The 21,103-nt window shown below is 39.2% G+C and overlaps 1 protein-coding gene across 2 annotated transcripts in view; it reads right to left on the minus strand.

Annotated features, from left to right (window-relative positions):
- Positions 1-18,981, minus strand: part of Sox30 (SRY-box transcription factor 30) — a 43,583-nt gene extending 24,602 nt beyond the window's left edge. The window contains exons 1-4 of one of the 2 annotated variants that reach the window (XM_020179212.2): positions 17,991-18,981; positions 16,147-16,386; positions 14,782-14,961; positions 7,377-7,869 (exon numbers count right to left, since the gene is read on the minus strand). In XM_020179212.2, the coding sequence (XP_020034801.1) occupies positions 7,377-7,869; positions 14,782-14,961; positions 16,147-16,386; positions 17,991-18,981 (1,904 nt within the window). The remainder of the gene's footprint in view (positions 1-7,376; positions 7,870-14,781; positions 14,962-16,146; positions 16,387-17,990) is intronic. The other variant, XM_020179213.2, reaches the window with a different exon arrangement.
- Positions 18,982-21,103: the final 2,122 nt, after the last annotated feature.

Consider the following 21,103-nt stretch of genomic DNA (forward strand, 5'->3'; position numbering starts at 1 on the left):
TGTGAATTCCTTGGGATTTCCATATATTATGCCATCTGCAAATAGTCTGGATACCTTTTATTTCTTTCTCATGTCTAATTGTGCTAGATTAAGCTTCCCTCCAACAAAATGTTAAATAGAAGTGGCAAAACCAGACATTGTTGTCTTGTTCTTTAGCTTACATAGAAAGTCTTAAGTCTTTCACCATTAAATATGTTAGCTATGGCTTTTTTGTTGGTAGCCTTTATCAAATTTTTCTTGTATGCCTACTTTGCTTGAATACTTCATATTCAACATGAAGAAATATGGATATGGCCAAAGGCTTACTGTGTCCATTGAGATGATCCTGTGATTTTTTTCCTTATTCTATTGATGTGGTATATTATATCAATTGATTTTCAGATGATAAACCAACTCTGCATCCCTGAGATAAATGCACCTTCATCCTGATGTATAATCCTTTGAATACGTTGCTGGATTCAGCTTGCTAGTATTTTTTAAAGATGTTTATGTCCATCTTCATAAGAGGTACTGAACTATAGTTTTTACTCTTGTGTCTAGTTTTGGAAGGTGTCCTCTCCTCTGCTTTTTTTTGACGAATAAGAATCTAAAGTATGTCTCCTATGGAAAGCATATAGTTGGATCTTGATTTTTTTTTAAATCCGTGGTAGCATTATCTGCCTTATGGTTGTTTAATCCATTCACAGTGATGTTATTATTGATACAGTTAGATGTAATTTTGTGTGTGATGCTGGGGGTTGAAGCTAGGGCCTTGCATATGCTATGTGTGTGCTCTGCCATCAGTCACACTCTCAGCCTCTGTAGTTAAATTCACCATACCTGCCATTTTACCTGTGTCTCCTATGTATCTCATGATTTCCTTTTGGTCTTCTTTTTATTTTTTCTGCTTTAAATAAACATTTTTGAATGTATCATTTCTAGTTGTTCCATTAACAACTTTTTCACTGTTATTTTCAGCTTTTTTCTTAGTCATTGCTCTATGGCTTACCATGTACATCTTATCAGAATCTACTTCAGACATACTGATACAATTCCACTAAAATATAGCAATGCTGCTTCAATATAGCTCTATGCCTTTTTTCCTCTTTTAATGCTATTATTGGTGTACAAATTATGTTATATGTGTTATAAGCCCAACAAAACACTGATGTGGTTATTACCTTATTCATTGTATGTTTATTAAACAAACAGAAGAACCAAGCATACTGGCTCATGTCTGAGAGGTGGAGAGTGGGAGGGGGATGGCAGTTTAAAACCAACCTGGGCAAAAAAGTTAGCAAGACTCCATCTCAACCAACAGAAAGGTTCAGAACATACAAAGAACTCTAAAACATTAAACACCAAAAGAACAAACAAACCAATTAATAAATGGGCAAATGAAGTGAACAGACAGTTCTCAAAAGAATACAAAAGGTAATAAACACATGAAGAAATATTCAAATCCTTGGCCATAAAGAAAATGAAAATTGTTCAAACCCCAGTCCCACCAAAAAAACATGAAATGAAATTTAAAACAACACTAAGATTTCATTTTACCAGTCAGAATGGCTCTCATCAAGAAAACAACAACAAATGGCAGCAAGAACACAGGGAGAAAGGAAGTCTTACACACTCCTGGCAGGAAAGTAAACTAGTGCAGGCACTATGGAACTCAGTATGGAGGTTCCTCAAAAAACTAAAAACAGAACTGCCATATGATCCTGCTAAACTGCTCCTGGGCATATACCCAAAGGACTGTAAGTCAGCAGACAACAGAGACCTACATACTTATGTTTATTGCAGAACTATTCATAATAGCCAAGCTATGGAATCAGCTTAGGTGTCCATTAACAGATGAATGAACAAAGAAAATATGGTATATAATACACAACGGAGTATTATTCAGCTATAAAGAAGAACAATATGTCCTTTGTAGGAAAATGGGTGGGACTAGAGATCATAATGTTACATGAAATAAGTTAAACTGAGGAAGACGTCATGATCCTCAATCATGAAACAAGTAATCAATCGCATGTTCTCAGAGGAGCCAGATCTCAAAAATGAATGTCAGGAGTGTAAAATGGGGACGGTTTGGAGGTGGAAACCAGTGTGTGTGTGGGGGGGGTGAAACTAGAGAGAGAAGGAGGGGTGAGTATGATCAAAGTACTTTATACATATGTATGAGAATAATGAAACCTGTGAATATTGTCTTAAAAAGGAAAAAGAGGAATGCAAAAGAGCAATCAAGAGGTAATTTTTTTTTATCAAAGTACATTATATTTATGTATGGAAATATCACAATGTGAGGTGGCAGAATGGCTCAAGTGGTAGAGTGGCTGCCTAGTAAGTATGAGGCCCTGAGTTCAAACCCCAGTACTGCCAAAAGAAAGACTGAAATATCACAATGAATATTATAATTAAAATACACTAATAGAGACATATAAAATACTTTGTTTCAGTCCCCAGCATCACTATATAGATATATAAGCATGCATGTATATCTTCCAAGGCAAGTTTGATAACAATGAATTTTCTGCTTTAATTATCTGAGACTGTCTTATTTTGCCTTCATTTTTCTCTTTGTTTTTGAATGAGGGCTTCAGTTGGATTTAAGAGTCTTCCCACTTTGACTGTGGATTCTTACCACCAATGTTTCCTCTAAGAAGTCAGCTATGGCTTTTTTGGAGTTCTTCTGTATATGAGGATTCATTTTTCTCTTGATGTTTTCAAGATTTCCTTTGATTTTGGCTTTCAGCATTTTACTGTAATGTACTTAGGAGTAGATCTCTTTGTAGCTATACTACTTATCATTAGCTTCTTAGAGAGTGTTTTCAACAAATTGGGGAGTTTTCACACACTGTTCCTTCAAATATTTCTATACAACTTTTTTTCTCTCTTCTTTTTTTGTGATACTGGGGTTTGAACTCAGGGCCTCGCACTGTACTTGCTCAGTAGGGACTCTATCACCTGAGCCATGCCTCTAACGCTCTTCTTTCTTTCTGGTATTTCTATTATATACACATTGTTGTGCTTGCTGGTGGCTATGTTCAGAAAGTGGTTTATAGGCTCTGTTCATTTTTCTTCATTCTTTTTTCTCAGACTGCATAATACTTGAGTCTGCTTTCAAATTTCCTCACTTATCTCTGCCAGTTCAATTCTTCTTGAGCCCATCTACTAAATTTTTCATTTTAGTTATTGTTCAATTCAACTCTAGAATTTTTGTTTCTTTTATAATTTCTACACCATTGAATCTTTAATGAAACATCGTAATTGTAATTTTCTTTGTATCTTTAAGCATGATTTCCTTTAGCCTTGAAGTCTGTCAAATTCAACACTTGGCCCACTCACAAGCAGTGTCTGTTGCCTATTTTTATCTATTTAGAGATAGGGTTTCACTATACAGCTCAAGCTGGTCTGGAGCTTGCTATGTAGGCCAGACTGACTTTAAACTTGTGATTTTCCTGCCTCAGGCACCCAAGTGCTGGGATTACAGGCATGAAGTATCACATCCAACTTTTTTGTTTCTTTGAATGGGTCACATTTTCCTGTTCCTTGGCATGTCTCATAAGGACATTTTGAGTAACATACTTTGACAATCTGGATACTGATACCCTCCTCTTTCTCCAGGCTTGCTTCATTTGTTTTCTGTCTCTTGGAGATCACTGTCCTTCATTGCCTGATGTTCAGCATCTTGAAAAACACATATTTTGTGTACTTTTTTTGTTGTTTCAGATGAAAGGTGAATCCAGTCCTTATTACTGAACTTTGGTTGGAACATATCTTCTTTAATGGTTTGAAATACTGATTTTCAGTTTCTTCCTGATTTTTAATTATCTCAAATTCTTTGGGATATTAATTCCCCTATTTTTCAGGTTTATAAACTCTTAATTCTTAATGAATCCCTTCCTCATGCTCTGACCACTCCCCCTTCTGGAATCTGCAAATAGCCTGGTGGTAGAAGTATTCCTTAAAGCAGCTACCCCAGGTAATCACCGGCCCACAGCCAATGTGTACACTGATTTTAAGGTATATTATATCTTAGGGTTTACTCTCTAGTGGAAATCACATAGAACCCTGGGTAAAACAATCATCTCTTTGTGCTTTATCAGTCACTGATATTTCTTTTATCTAAGTTGTAAATATCTGCCAGGGTCCTGGCTTATCGAAAGGTTTGGTTTTAGTTCATATTTAAATCCAGCATTTCTAGGTAGTTAATACAGAAAGTATTCTATGTTAACTACTTATATTTTGGGACTATAAGTTTCCTTCATCCAGAAAAGTTCAGGCAAAAGTTTGCATATGTATATAGATGTAATTACGGGGAGATTCCATAATTTCAATCAAATTCTTAAATGAATCTATGACTCAAACAAATGTTAAGGTGATTACTTTTAACATGTAGTTATTCTGCCTAAAATTTCAAAATTAGAATGCTTATCCATTCCTATAAATCCAAGAATATTTTGGCCATATCTTCCCTACTCTACATACATATCTGAGAATATTTTCCATTTTGAACTAATAAATCCCCATTTATCTTTTGTATTGTTTTTACATCCCTAATTTGCAATGGATTTTAACATATTTTTTACTCAATGATCAAAATGATTCTATATCTCTCTCTTGAATGTGAAAGTAAAAATATATTGGAAGAAGGAAAAAGAAGGAGTGAATAGAAAAGAGCTAGTCTAAGGAATTAATGTATTATACAGAAAAAGAGGGCTTCAATAGGAACAAGTATAATGATGGCTATGAATTTAATGCAGGAAGATTAGCCCTCTTAGAATTATCTGCACTTCTGTGTCCCTCTGTTTTACAGACTGATTCCTTGATTAAACTTCCTAACCTGCTTGATTTTTAATCCAGATACACATGGGGTAATGGCCTGTTCAGCAAAAAAAAAAAAAAATATATATATATATATACATGTATATATATGTATATATATATATGTAAAACATAAGTAACACATAAAATAAATATATAAAAATATTTACCGCTATATCGCAAATGTCCATTATAATTATGTTCCTGAAATAATTGAATAACCCCACTTATAAATGAGTAAGGCTAGAAAAGAAATATTCTTTAGAGAAGATCCTATTATTAATTTGGAGAAGAAAAAAGCAAAGAATCAGTTTTTTTACCCACACTAGATTTTACTGAAATATACTATGTAGACAAGCATAAACCCATTGCCTGGGGGGAAATTATCATCAGACACATACAGTAAAAGTCAGAAAAATAATTGTGAAGTATTATAAATTTTCACTTATAAAGCTATTCTTCCTTTTAGGAAAACTACATGTAGCTTAATGCTTATAGTTAGCAGTTATTGCTTTGACATTCCTAAATGAAATAAAATTCATTTTTAATAAGTATAATACTATTTATTTACTTCAGTTGATGCTTCCCATAGTATTATTATTAATCACTAATAACAGTGTCAAGGAAAAAAGGGTAGCTTCTGTATTCTAAGAACTTATTTTGAAAATTTTCCTCATAAAATGTTCTTTAAAGTATCAGATGATTTGTACATTAATGGTGAAATCCTGTAAGCCTTGTCACTTAATTAACTAAATTATAGATTTAATTACTTAATCTGTCTAATATAAAGGAAACACTCCACTCAAAAGTACCTATTTTCGGCCTGATTCTCTGCGAGAACTAATAGCTGCCAATCAGGATGAGTCATTACACTGAGGAGTTTCATTGAGGAAGTTTATATGTAGAGTTCCAGATCAAACAAATGTCAGTGTGACTGTTGGTGCTGCCATTTTGTGTGACCTTGACAAAGCTATTCAACACCTGACAAATTTATCTGGAAAAGCAGGGGTGGTATTATACCAAGTCACTGGATTGTTGTGAAAAATATATGTAAAATGCATCTCTCTCAAAACACTAAAAAATAGGGAAAATACAAACAAACAAACAAACAAAAACAACAGCAGCTGAAATGAGATTGTAGAACATAGCCTTTTCTGGCTGGCATTTTGTCCTCTCCTCTGAGTGGAACTGTCCAAGCCTTTCCTGTATTACAAAATGAATTATGTAATAAATACAATTTCTGCAATGTTAGGTATAAACCTCAAGGTTCTAACTAGAGACAAGTGTTCCCAAATCCACTCATTTATTAAATTCCATTATGCCTTTAGTATTCTTCTTACAGCTGGAAAACAAAATTCCCCAAAATTCCTATGAAATCCTAGATCCTGGCAGATAGCAAAGAGAAAGATTCTCAACCTTTGGCTTTAGAAGTCTTCTGAAGCTTGACTTGAACTAAAAGGCTCCTGAAAGCTGCTAAAGATAAAAATAAGCTTACATAAAATCAAAACAAAAACCCTCGGATTGCAAACTCCTTTCTCCTATTCTAACCTTCTAGTTCCACTTTTCTCCCAGTGCTGAGTTTAAGTATTTGAAAGCAAGCAATCCCATTATGAACTGAAGCAACATAAAGTATCCTCAAAAGTTGTTTCCTTTGAGGAGTGAGTATACCCAAGTGGGGAGTCATTTTACTTTCTAAATAACAATAGAAGATAGAAGATTGATGTAAATACTTAACACTCCATGAACACACCAGCCAAAAAGTAGAGGTTATTACCAGTCTCTCAGAATGCTTGCAAAGGGTGTTGAATTCTATCACTCCAAAATGATGTTATGTTTTCCCAAGATACTTCCCTATGAAAATCAGTTTTTTATTGGTAATTTACATGGGAAATTGTCTGGTTTGGCAAAATCTGGAAGAGGATGTATACTTTGAAGTAGTCATTTAAGCTCTCTCAGACTGAAAAAGCCTTCCTCTGTACCCTTGTTATTCAAAACATGGTGTACACACCAGCTGAACTGTCATCACGTGGGAGCTTCTTAGAGAAGCAGAATATAGGGCAAACTATGCCCTGGCACAGGATTCTATTAGATACCAAACCTAATGAAGTGGGATCTGCATTTTAACAAAACGTCACATGATTTATGGACACATTAAGTTTGAGAAGCACGGTTTTATATGATAAAGGGATTTGACTACATGATCTTAAGTTATAGCTGTGTCCTATGAAAAATCATCACTGACAACATTGGAGCCCAGATTCTCATGTGGAGAGTTGGCTGGAGAGGAGTTGTAACACTCAATAGATGGAACATGCACTTTTTCTAGCTCCCCCAGTCCTCATATGACCCCCACCAACTCATTAATGTTTGCTTGGCTCCTATATAACCTCTAAACTAGCTTCCAAACTGAAAAAGGAAATTCCCTTTCTCAGTTAGGGAGGGAGAGAGAGAGAGAGAGAGAGAGAAAGAGAGAGAGAGAGAGAGAGAGAGAGAGAGAGAGAGAGAGAGATTCTTCAGAAATAAAAATTCATTAGCTGTATTTTTAGATGAAAGGAAAACTGTTCATTTACCTTGATGGGAAGTAGTGAGGTCCAGGAAGGAAGTAAGGGTGATGAAACGAGAACCGTGGTGGTGTTCCAAACAGCGTGGCTGGATGGCCCAGGGGAGGGGGCTGGTAGACATGTGAGTGTGGAATGGGAGGCGCCTGGGGGATTGGACCACTTCTGGGACAAGTGGAAACGCTGGAATACTCCGTGGGAGGCTGGATGGTTGAGGTTGCGAATCTGGCATGGACAGTACTTGCACTAGTTGGAATCCTGCTGGTGTTCTCCAGAGAGACAGGAGTGGGTCTCTTAACAGAGTGATTGGCTCCAGAAGGCAGCCGATGAGTGTCAGTTTGGGAAGGCCCAGCAAAGCGCTGAGGAGGGAGTGCTGGGCGGAGTGGTAGACTTGGAGCCTGGACGGTCACCTGGGCAGTATTGGAGACGCTGGGTTGGAAAAGTGTGATGGGGCTTGGGCGCTGGACTGTAGGTGTGGGCAGCTGGATGGCAGGTGTGGCTTCACCTTTAGAAATAAAATAGCACAGGTCAAGCACTAGTTGGATCACTACATGGTTTTCTGTTTGCAGTAAAACTTAATGCACTGTTTAAGCACGGGCCTTCACTAACCACCTTACCGAATATCATCATCACATAAAACCAGCGTTCTTTCTTTATAGTATTTTGAGCAGACTGAAGTCATTACAACTTCATGTTTATTACATTTTTGTCTCCCTTTCCCAACTAGACTGTAAGTGCCATTAGAAGAGAGATCTTTTCTATTTTGTTCACTATTGTACCCCTATGCAGAGTCCTGACTGGCACAGAATAGACCCTCAACAATTTTTTTCAGATGAATAAACAAATGAATAAAATTATTGACTGGCGAATTAAAGAATGAATATATACAAATGTTGGTATACATACATAAATTTTTACATCAGGAATAAATACGAAATTATTGACGATAATTACTTAGTTTTACAGAGTGGCTATCTAGGATAGGGACAGGACAGGTGGGCAGTAGGAAAAGCTAGATTTAATTTTGTACTATATGAATTTTGTATTAATCTAAAATTTATGAATTTTATTTTTAATGCTAATAGGGATTTCGGAATAGTAGTATAAATCATTTTTCTTTCATTTTGTGTATTATTTAATGACTTTTTTAGTTGAAAAAAACTTAACTAAAAAAATCGTTTCACTCCATTGCATTGTATGTAAATACAGAAGGAAATTTCCAAGTAAGTATAAGACATATCACAGGTCTATCATTTGTGACAGATATGAGAAAAATACTATAATAGCAGGGCATGACGGATATGGCAGAATTTTTAAAGTAGATAAACAATTTTGTATTTCTGTTCCTGAAGAAAACACGACTGCTGATTGAGTTGCTGCATTATCCTAATGACATATTAGATTAAGTTTAACTAAACTTCCCTGATGAAATATATAAGTCAGCAATAGAGTCATGTCCAGTCTCTCCCAAGGAAGTTAGGTGTTTATAATAAAGACCATGCAGTCTGAGAACAGACGCTGCAGTTAGACATGTCTCTGTCAGAGGCCAAATGAAATGTGGATCTGCTTTCCGCCATACCCAGGTAAGACCTCCCCTCCTTCCTCCTCTCTTAAGGCAGATAACGTCCCTTCTAAACTTGGAGGCGGGAAACGAAGGGACACATACATCTGCTTCAAGTTGATCTGTGACTCAATGAAGTAGAGCCACAGGGCATAAATGAAACTGTTCTTGTTCTCAGATGGTGCGGTCACAGGGATTAGCCCTCCCACCTGTAAGGTGCAGGCCCTCAATGTTGAGGTCTTTCCTGATTTCAAGCACAGGTAACTTCCCTCCAAACCTTGTAATCTAAAACACTGTAAGTCCTTGTAATTATTTGCATGTCTGCTACCCTTACCACAATCAGCAAGCTGGGAACTTAAGAACAGGAAATATTTTATGCTCAGCATTTAGTGCAGAACCTCATTAATAAAAAGCTAGTTAAGAAAGGTCTAAATGGATGAAAGAACAAACTAACAATTCAGCCTGTAGCTGATGGTACTTCTATGCTGATTTGGTATAAGAGATCCTCTAAACAACTATAAGGCCAGAAATAATGTGTAAAATCTCTCAAATTTTTATTAATTTCATTATTATCATACTCAACCCCTAAATCTACCTCTAATGCCAATTTTTTTTCTATACTTGTACAAGCAGCTCTTAGCTCTCAGTAAAGAAGAATGGTCTTTCTAGGCAGAAGAAAAGTAAGTTAAGAGCGGTACCGAACCACTGGTCGAGTTTCCATTACTGAGGAAGGAAGCACACATCTTTACCAAATGCTCTTTCCACCAAGACAGTTCTATAAAAAGAAGAGCTGAAAACGAGGCACGGAGTAATAGTCACACATTCATTTAATCCAACAATCATTGGAACTAACCTGGGCCAAGAACTAATTTGGTTTAAAGTAAAAAATTACATACAGCATTATATTGAAGTATGATATACTAAAAATCAAATTCAGTCTGCTAAACTGGGGAAAATCTGCAACATTCAGCCAGCTCTGATAAAGTGTCAGTGATAGGGAAGACTTGTGAAAAAGGCATCGCTCTAATGAATCAAACTGTAGATAAGGTTGGCAGAAACTGGCCACTTGTTTCCTATTCTTCTAGCACAGAGCTAGATTTTATTTCCCAGCCTCCCTTGCAGTTGGGAGTGACCATGTAACTAAGAGCTACCTATCAGCATATAAGCAAAAGCAATGTCCAGCCCTCTTAGGCTGGCCTAAAAAGCCACTCACACAAGATCCTCCAATTTCTCTCCCCTTCTGCAGGTTCATGCACACCAGTCCAGCGGCTTTTGATGACATCTATTAAAGATGACAGAGCTATAGGGCAGAAGCAGCCTGGGTCCAAGAATTACTTTTTGGAACAGGGCTGTATTTATCAAGCAGAAAACACCCATTTTGGATTTTACACGAGTAAAAGAAAAGGTCTGTGTTTAAGCCATTCTATTTAGAGCTTGTTAATGCAGCTAGTGTTACTAATCATCACATGAAGTGAATTTCAGTTCTATGACATAGTGCAAGAACACAAAAACAAAAAAATACAGTTTTAAATAATTCCTGTTTATCTCCTGCCATCCACCCCCAAAAAGGAAGAAGCCACTGCACGTGCAGACTGGACGTATGGTGCAACAAAGCTTTTGTTCTGTGACCGGGACAAACTGAAGGAGTGGGGAATGGCAGAAACTTGAGGACAGATCACTTTTTTCTATAAGAAAAAGCTTTATGGAGGTTATAAGGAGAGGTAAGCTAGCATGTGGCTGAGGAGAGAGTGAGAGAATAAAGACAGACAGATGGAGAATTGGGAAGAATATCTAGGCCATTGCTAAGAAAAGTAGGACTCTGGAGAGAGAGGAAAATGATGAGAAATCCAAGATGACTTTGCATTGAGACTTTGTCTCCTCAAGAAACTTAAAGAATTGTATCACTTTTCAAGAAATTTATTAGTTCAATGTAAGTTACTTATGGATATAACACTTTGCTGGAACAAACCTTAAGGGCTAGACAAGTAAATCAACTTTTTTAAAGATGGGACTGGGGTTTAAACTCAGAGCTTCACACTTGCAAAACAGGCGCTCTACCACTTGAGCCATACTCTCAGTGCATTTTGCCCTGGTTATTTGGCGATAGGGTCTCACGAACTATTTGCTTGGGTTGGCCTTGAACTGCAATCCTCCCAATCTCCCTCCCATGTAGCTAGGCTTCACTAGTGCATGACAAACCAACTTATTTTTTTTTTTTTTGGATTATAATAGTATTAGTATCATAGAAATTTGTTTTCTTTTGTTCTTTTCAAGCAAGAATTACTAGATAAACTAAAATGCCATATTGTCTACTACCAAAAAATTTAAATAGAAGTAAACACTTTTAAATTAAAAATTTAGAGAAAATGTATAAATTCTGAAGAGTGAAAGATATCAACGGAGTTGAGATAAAATAAAGAAAACCAATTCCAGGCTTAATAAATAAAATGTAGAGAACACAATAATCAGACAATTTCATGTCTGCACTAAGTGGCCCTGAAAACCCAGAGTAAAATGAATATGCTTCTGCGAAAGTTCCAGGGCTTTTAACAGAGTCTGAATCCTAACACAATATGAGGATGCTGGTATAACTGGCAACTGAGACATCTGATAATGTCTGCCCAACGAGAATTTGGGACTGCTTTGCTAAAAGAAACACTTCAGAAACTAGGAACAGAAAAATAGTCTGGAGTATGGCATTAAGTATGAGAAATGAGAGTAAATAATGTATTAGGCGGAAAAACAGCAAGAAAATGGTTAAAGATTCTGTCAAGGAAGTAGTAAAATCAGTTTTATTTCTATCGACCATTTCTACAAATACATTAGGAGGTCTTTGACACCAGAAACTATAAAAGCACCTTTCTATTTTGTCCCCAGCTCACAGCTTGGCCCATCACAGGCACTGAGTAAACATTAGGCCGTGGAGGGGCAGGCAGGCAGGCATGAAAATGTGGCACTGGAATTTACCCAAAGACATCTGAGAGAGAAAAATTCACTGACATGAGGAGGACACTAAATTAGACTTCCAGTGTTCCAAGAGATTTTGTATCTTAATGGGATAGATGTGTGCTTGGAAGATTTGGCAGAGGGCAAAAGATGGCTTATTACAACAGGCTTAGTAGAATATACAATACAAAATAAGACAGAGCCAAAACAATGGAAAAAAAGATTACTAGAAAATCCATGGATTAGGTGTATAAAATATTAGGCAGTATAAGCACATTTCTAAAATGAAATACCTTCCTAATGAGAAAAGACAAAAAAAAGAATCTACCCTAGAAATAGTCAAGTTCTGGAACACAAAAATTGGCTGGGGGAAGAAGGATAAGGATAACCAAAAAAAAAAAAAGGTATAGAATAATGGTTATTTTACATGATAATGCTAAAAGCAAAGAAAAAAAATGTGCCCTAAAATCAGAAAATTATTATGGCTAACAGGCTAAATCAAACAGAACCCATCAAAAGCTTGTCCAAATAAATAAAATAATACATATAATATATAAAAAGGTCAAATGCTGTAAATTAGATGCAAATAAAAATTAGGCAGCCCAAAGGAAAACTGAGGGAGCTGAAAGACCACAAAGTCAATTCTCATTGACTTTTTAAATACTTTATGTGTGGCTTATATGGTAGAGCACCTGAGGCCCCAAGTTCAAAAAACCAACTTCATAAGAAAAAAGAAATCACAAGTACTTAGTCATTGTGTTTTTAAAAGGCAACTGAAAATACAACAGAGACTCAACAAAGGCCTGCCTACTAAAGAAGGCCTTGAGAAAATTTCTTAGCAGATAGTTTTCATGGGAGATAGTTGAAGAATGTTAGCTTAACTATTATATAGTGACAAATCCAAGGGATGTTTTAATTCAAACTGACAAAAATGAGCAAAAAAAGAGATCTTACATAGAGGTATTAGAATTGTAGAGAAACTCAAAAGTGAAACTTAGGAAATACTAGATAAAGTAGATAAATGGTCTCCGTCTGAACATTCTGGAAAATTGGCATTATTGCTAGCTATTGGAAGTGATGACCTTGAGCACTCTAGCTTGGTCAGTCTATTTCCTACAACTGAAAAGCTAGTCAAATCTATACAGTGTCAAACTAAATGCACAAAACTTGCTATAAAAAAGAATATATTATTTTTAAGTGGAAAATCATGCTTCACTATCTTGATAGCTTTCCTCCATGGGAATAAAACAAAAATGCTTGAAAAACAAAATTATCCTGACTTCATATTTAGAAAATTAGTTGAAAAAAAGGCAAAAAAATTAGAATCTACTTATGCTAAGAAATTAAAACTATGATTCCTCAAGCAATTTTTGCTATAATTTGCTATTATTTACTCATTTTATAGAAGAAATAGGCAGTACTGCCATGAAATAGGCAGCAAAATTTCCAAATTTACAAGTGTATACTAACTCTTCTAAGTTATATAATGCCAAGCTGATAAGGACAAATTAAACATATTTCAGGGTTGTACTGGACTATACAGAAGATGAAAATTATAAAATAATGTTTTATGCTTATCATTTGAGATACAAGAAAGGAATCTGTACTGTCTGTACTTCTCATTAGAAATTGGGATTTTTTTTTTTTAAAAGACAACAAAAAAATCATTGTCCTTGGTTACTGTTGTGAATGGTTCTGAAATGCTTCCTGTAATTCTGCCCACCATACTTACACATATCAAGATATAAGAGCCCTACTAATATCAGAAGATAATCTTCCAGTTTCATACCTTTGTACAAAATGGCATAAAATTAACATATTGTATAAAATCTGAACTGTTTCAAGTAAGAACAAGGATAAATCTGTTCCTGAGGAGACACCGAGCATTTAACAGTGACAGAGCAGATTTGAGAAGTCTTGAAAAGGGGGGTAAAAAGAAGACACACATATTATGAAGACAGGAATCATAAGTAACAGCACAAAAACAAGAAAAGGAAGAACAACTAAGCCTAGTTTGAAATACAGGCTTTGGGGCAATACTACCATACCAAATAGTGCAGGCAGAACGGGGCTACAGATCATCTTCTTGCATCTTTCACTTGAGCCAGACATTTTTCAGTGTAGTTTTGTGGCTATCAATTGCTTACATGATACATTATTAACAACACTGAAATGAATGATATTCTAGCAAGTCAATTTCTAAGACATCTAAACTTCTCCACTCATAGGGGCAGTTTGCTTTTTAATCAGGAGGATCTGAGCAAGTAAGAACTGGGAATTTTAAGTATTGTTATTTGTCTTTAGTGGTAAGAGAAGTGGTAACAAGCAGTGGATGGATTAAGCTTCCTCTAGGAGATGAACAGCCCTACATGAAGACATGAGGCTCTCAGCTTTGGATCCCTATAATCAGCAGACAAGAATGTTGTGAAGAACCATTAGCAGAGGAAAAAATGTGAAAGAGACACACAGTGAGCCAAATGAGTATCTGGTGGAAACTGGGTAACCTCCACTGCTTTTCTAGAGCACCAGGAGCATGATTTCAACAGGCCAGTTACCATTTCTGCGTTCCAGGGCAGGAAGCCTCAGCCCATCAGGAAGGTGCTCTTTCACGCTGAGAGTAAAGACGCTCCTGTTTCCTACTGAATTGCACCAGCCACTTCCTGCACTGTCTGCTGCATCTGCTAACCCTGACTTGCTTACATGCCTGAGATTTTACACATGGATAAGTGCTTGGGTGTCTACTGAAAATTTTCCTTCTCCTATTTAATGTTCTCATTTTCTCTCTTCTTGATTTTCCCCCCAAATATTGCTATTCTAAACTCTTAATTTTGAAAACAAAATTTCAGCGTAAGAGGCAGATTTTCCGGCAGCTATTTAAAAAATAGAAAATGTACCGTACAGTCAACTCACCAACTGGATGAGTGATGGTGTTCTGTAGGCTGGGAATTACCACTGAGTAGGTGGGTGAGCGATAAGGATAAATTGTTGTAGGATTTGCAGAGATAATATTCTGTGAGGTACCAGAAAATACATTGGAAACACTTAGAGGAAAGCGTTTCCGCTTCCCTGGACGAGGCTGATAAACCCAACCTATAGAAAAAGACAGGCTTTTTAAATAAGTGTATAGACTGTAGTTATGGTTTTCATGTTATTGTCTAAAGACTATGTCCCAGAGCCATGATACTATTTCTGTGACTTGCTCTTCCTCTGTGCATCTTAACATAAATGTCCATACAGTGTCTAAGTAGTTGTCCATTCTGTAACCCATAACTGAAAGAGGAAGGCCAAATGTCTATGTTCAGAACACAGACTGAATCTGTAGCGGAACTTGATCAAAGTCAATGCACTGGAATCCCAAAGCCTTTCCTCTACCTATAAAAGAATGCCCCAGTAAGGTAGTTTTCATCTCTGTTTCCTTACTTTCTATAAGATTCAATTGCCTGTATCTTACAATGCAACAGTCACCAATAACCAGTCACTATTTTTATGCTAGTTCAGAAAGTCACTCTCCCTAAACTTGGCAATCTCCAACACCACAAACAACCCAATTTCCTTCCAAAGTCAGAAGAGAGGAGTTGTGGCAGTTGGAGCTACCATATAACTGAAAGAATCACTGTTCTCTTTATTTGCTACCTCTGATCTTCCTTCCTAAAAATTCTGCTCATATTTCAGAAAAAAAGTAGCTCTTTTCCCATCATGTCTACTTATGTTAGCCATACACTGTCCATTTTTCCAAGCTTAATCACAGTGTCCTTCATGCTGGGAAGGAATCAGACTCACTTCAGGTCTTATGATGGGAACAAACCTAACAATCAGAAGGCAAGAGTAATCTCCGATAACCACATATTAAAATGGAGTGTGTTGCTAACCCCTGCATTCTCATTACCTTGAAGCGTGCACTTCAAATTTTTGTTGCCATGATTTTACTATGTCCGGTATATTTGCAAAAATTATACCCTAGAAATATGGAGATTCACCTTCATTAAATTTATATCTGTATTTATACAACTTAATCAATCTACAGTAAAAATGTATGTCCCCTGGACTGCATTAGTTGGTATGAGACCAGATAGCCCCCAACTCGTTTCTACTGAAGGAAACTTATCCCCATTATCAAATGAATAATAACCCCAAGGTTAGTCAGTATACTCTTACACATTATCACATTAGGAAAAAAATATGCATTTTTGTCTTTCAATCTTCACCTAACTTAATCTTTACCTAAATAAGTTTAAAAGAAATTAGAAAGAAGCTTTGTTGGTTTTGTTTGATTACCAGGAAATTCCTCTCTGTGCTTTTCTTTAATCTTTTGTGCTTCATCATAATAAGGTTTCTTTTGTTCTTCACTAAGTTTGTTCCACTCTAACCCAAGCTGGACACTGATTTCTGCATTGTTGGCTGCTGGGTTAGCTTTGGCTAGTGCTGGCCGGTGGATCCTTGCCCAAACCATAAATGCATTCATGGGCCGCTTCACGTGGCCATTTCTGTCCTTACTGAAGGGCGTATCTGGTATTCCTACATGATAAAAATTAAAAGACTAAATTAATGTGACACACACACACACATTTTAAAGTGAAGTGCACCTTCATCTATACTTATGTTTTAAGTATTTGAAGAAAATATACACTTCAATATAGCCAGAGTACTGCCAGTATCCCAGAATTCCTTATAAAACCCTAAACTCAGCATCCAAACTTCAGCTTAGAATGACTCCCAGTGAGAATACAGTTGAAGCTAGCACAGTAAGCTGCCGGCTTATTATTTCCATAGCTTTATTAAGACCTCTAACAATAACCAACGTTAAGTTTATTTCCCACCAAAAATATTCTACCATTAGGAGCAAGAACCATGACTTAAGACTCTTAGCCCAGCAGCACTAAGTGTTATGTAAATGTGTAAAGGAACTCATTTACAGGCTGCTGTAGTGTTCTTTAAGGCAGAAGTATTTACAACACTCCATTAGTTGTATTTCACCACGAAGGGAAAACTCCTGACAAAGTGAGTCATCAACCCTACTCTGGCGTCCTGGGAGAAAAACAATAAAAGTGGTTTCTTGAGAGTCACAGAACCAGCTGAAACTACTATAAAGGAAGTTGGTTGAATGAACCAATCTATGCACGTCATAAAAACACCACCTATAAACTTATGCTGCTTATATTTAGAGTTGCTGAATACATAAAATTTTCCAAAACCTACAAATGCTAAAATATTTAGTATACAGAGCTTTCCTGGTAGAGCACCTGACTAGTACAGAAAGAGAAGAAAGCTTTCCTAGTATTTTCTTTTGAAAATGCAAACAAAGTGTAAAAACTTATGAAGGTAAAAAGCAAGATGGGGTAGGGTGAGTAGGAAGAATCAGTAAAGAAAATACAAAATAAACATAAAATTTCACAAAAATATGAAGGTCAATATGACTTTCCAAGGCAGTCACTGATACAGCATTCTGTCTGAATGAAATTTTTAAAAACTTGCTAACTGTATAGTCAGAAATCCTGGAAAAGAAACAAAATATTTGTACTTGTTACTAACAATAATCGTTTCTTTAAAAACAATTCTGGTAGCCTATATTCCAGTGAATTTCCTTTTCAATACTCCTACAAAATTAGCTTTTAGAATAAATACCAAAATGTTACATGCAATGATATATTGCTTTCTTCTAGAAAAACGTTTACTGTTCGTTTTTAAAGGCAACCTCTATAATCCTATACTTGGCTGTTTAACGGTAACCTTTTTTTTTTTTCATGAAACACCAGTTTTTTCTTTTTCTTGAGCCACACAGAAGTACAGAGCTGCCCAATGGGGAATTTCATGTGGTTATTCGAAGCACGTAAGCTGCGGGCTTTGTGTTGTCTATAGCAAGCCACCCCTACTTTCATGTCTCAAAGTTAGGTTCCTACGGCTCCCTGCTTTCTGGTCCCCAGAACCCTGGATGCTTTAGGCCGTGGGACTCGGGGTGGGGGTGCAGGCTGCGTGTAGGTCACCGGCGCGCACAAGCCCGTGCAAGGGACACCTGTGCACAGGGACAAGCGGTTCCGCGGCTCATTTCCCCACTTTGGGCTTCTGAGCCGGGGACAACCCGGGCGAGGTTTGCAAGACCCGCTCTCCCTGCGGTCCACTACCTGCATCTGAGGGCAGCACCGTGAGCGGGACATCCTTGGTCTCGATTTTTACCGACGGCTCCAGTAAGGACTGCATTTTAATAGGCACTGGTGTCAGGGGGACCTTGGTCAGCCGGATCAGCTCAGGTGGTGGCGGGCCCTGAAACTGGATCCGGGCCCCGGGGGGGACAGTGTGGAGGGTCACAGGGAGCCTAAGGTCTTGCTGGTGCGGCCCAAAAGCGCTGGACGGCTGGGCCAGGATGACCTCCTTGCTGCCGTGGACCAGGCCATTGGACGCGGCCTCCACGCCCAGCCTGCAGTCCTCGCGGAGTCCCTCGGGCTCTTCCGTTTTGATGGCCCCCTCTCCGATGGCGGCCAGGCTCCTGCCTTCCCCGCCTTTCGCTGCATCCCTCGTGACCTCCTCTGCCTCCGGCTGGCCCTTCTTTTCGTCCCCCCGGTGGCCGTCGACAGCCATCCCGGGATCGTCCGCCCTGGCGACTCTAGCACCAGCCTCAACGGCCCTCCGAGGTCCCAGCGACGGCTCTAAGGCGGACCCCAAATCCGGCTTCTCGGCTTTGACCTGCAGCACCCGAGGCTGCACCGGGCGCAACTCCGGCCTGCAGGGGGCGCCCTCGGCCGCGGGCGGCAACAGCAGCAGCTCGGGACGCAGCTGCAGCATCTGCGCCTGCGCGGGCGAGGCTCCGGCGTCCTCGTCCTGGGCTTGAGGCGGCGGTGGCCCCGACGGCGGCACCTGCTCCTGCTTCACCTGCAGCAGCCGTCGTGCGGCGGGCTGCACGCCCGAGGCCGGGTCCTCCCCGCGCGTCGACGAGGCCACCGTCGCAATGGCCGCCGCGCACGGGGCAGGTGGCGACGGAGGGGGTTCGGCGGCCGCTGAGTGAAAACAGGTGCCCTCGACCGGCAGCGGGGGCGGTGGAGGGCGCAACCGGAGCGGTGGGGTCGCCCGTGGCAGTCGGCGAGGCTGAGGCGGCAGCTCCGGCCTGGCCCTCTCCATGGGGGGAGGGGGCGCCCCAGCCAGGTCGCGGCCCGGATTATGAGCTCAGCCGTTTGTTGGCGACCTTCCCCCTCCCCCTTTCGGTTAAGACCCTTCCAAGACCTTTGCTACCCAGAACCCTACGCGGTTCAAAAATGCAGTCCTTCAGCTCAGCCTCGTCCAATCATGAGCGTCCTGGTGTCCCCGGCCCGCCAATCACAGGCGCGTCCTTCGGCCCCTCCCACCCTCCACTCTCGCCTCGTGCAGAACTCTCCAATCAGCCGCGATAGCCCGTGCAGCAGCACGTGTTCTCCATTTTCCCCCCCCCGCTGACTCCTCTCTCTTCCGGAGTTCTCTCCCGGCCCGCCGCGGCGCTGACAATGGCGTTGCCCGGGAAACAGTGAGGTTCCACGCCGCTGACCTCCAGCGCTGAAGTAGAGGGCCTCTTTCCTCGGGCTGGAGGCCATGACTTCGTTGGCTGCGCTTTGAGGGGCTCTAAGGATCCCTCAGCGGCGGATGCAAGGGCGGGTGGAGAACTGCTGCAGCGTCTCAATTAACCCCATTACTTACCCCGCTGGGACGGGATTTGGCTTGCTGTGGTCACTCTGCTAGGTAAATTAATCACCAGGTCCCGTGCTGGACCGTCCTTCTAAAGTACGTCCCAAACTCATCTTTGGCACTCCACCATTATGTCTGCTGGAAGCTTCTCCTGGATGCCGCCGAAGTCTCACAGAGGCGCCTTGCTTTCCACCCGTCCTGCTGCCTTCCAGCTGCCTGTACTCTTCGAAGACCGGATTTCGTCCTGCCACACCATTTTCCCAAATCTTACCATGGCGCCCCACTGGCCACGTGATAAAGATGTAAAGCCCTTGGCAAAGCCTGTAAGTCCCCGAATGGCATGAACTCGGCCTCTCCTGATGCTCACCACTCCGCGCCTGGCCCTGCGCGCTCCCACTTCTTCTGCCGCAGGGCCCTTTAGCACGCCCAGAGGTGCGGCTCCCTCCTGAACCGCTCTCCGCTCTCAGCTTGCACCTCAGCTTCCTCGTGTGCAACGAAAAGTCTGAACCTGAAGATCAGGTCAGATGGTGCACTCCATCACCTCCTTTAAAACACCTCAGTTTGTGCTTACGTATTTATGCTGTTATTCTACACACGATCTACATTGTTGAAAATCGCTTCACAATGTGTGCTTGGGTTTACAGCTGAGCTATTTTCCTTTATTGCATATGTCTATCTTTCTGTCAATACTAGTCTTGGTAATTGTATCTTTACTGTAACTTTTGAAATAAGGTTAAGTCCTTGAACTTTATTCTCCATCCATAAAATTTTAAATACAAATTTTAGAATTATTTTGCCAATTTAAAAAACCTGACAATTTAGATAAAAATTGCATTGAATCTGTGTGTAAATTTTGGGAAAAAAATGACATCTTAATAACATTGAATCTTCTGATCCAAACATGGGACATATCTACATTCTTTTAGTTATTTAACTTTGGGGGACAATGCTTGGTAATTTTCAGTGTACAATTCTGCACTTTATTAAATTTATTTCCTGATACTTTATTCTTTTGATGCTATTATTTCATTTCCAGCTGGTTCCTTTCTAGCATCCCAAGTTGGATGTATATTGACTTTTGTGCTCTGTTTTCTTTCTTGCTGGAACTTCTGGCTTAATTTTGAAAAGTGATTGAGTGTGGACATCCTTGCTTTGTATCCAAATCCTAGGGAGAAAGCATTCAGTCATTCCCTTTAAGCTTGTTGTTAGTTGGAAGTTTTTGTTGCTGTCTTTCATCAAATTCGGGAAACTTCCTTCTATTCTTGCTTTAATGAGAGCTTTATCATGCAATGTTGTTTGATCTTATAAAATGCTTTTCTGCATCCGTTGAGATGATCATATGGCTGTCTCCTGATAGGGTCGGCAAAATTTTTGGGAGGACTATATGGTAATTTTTCTTTTACTTTGTGAGACATACGATTCTCTGATGTAACCAATCAACTATGCTTTTGTATCATGAAAGCAATCCTAAGACAATCTGTAAATGAATAGGCTTGACTGTGTGTCAGTAAAACTTAATTTATAAAAACAAAAGGCATGCCATGAGTCTTAGTTTACTGAACGCTGTTTTATTCTATTAATGAAC

The sequence above is a fragment of the Castor canadensis genome, chromosome 16 (assembly GCF_047511655.1).
Source record: "Castor canadensis chromosome 16, mCasCan1.hap1v2, whole genome shotgun sequence".
NCBI lineage: Eukaryota > Metazoa > Chordata > Mammalia > Rodentia > Castoridae > Castor > Castor canadensis.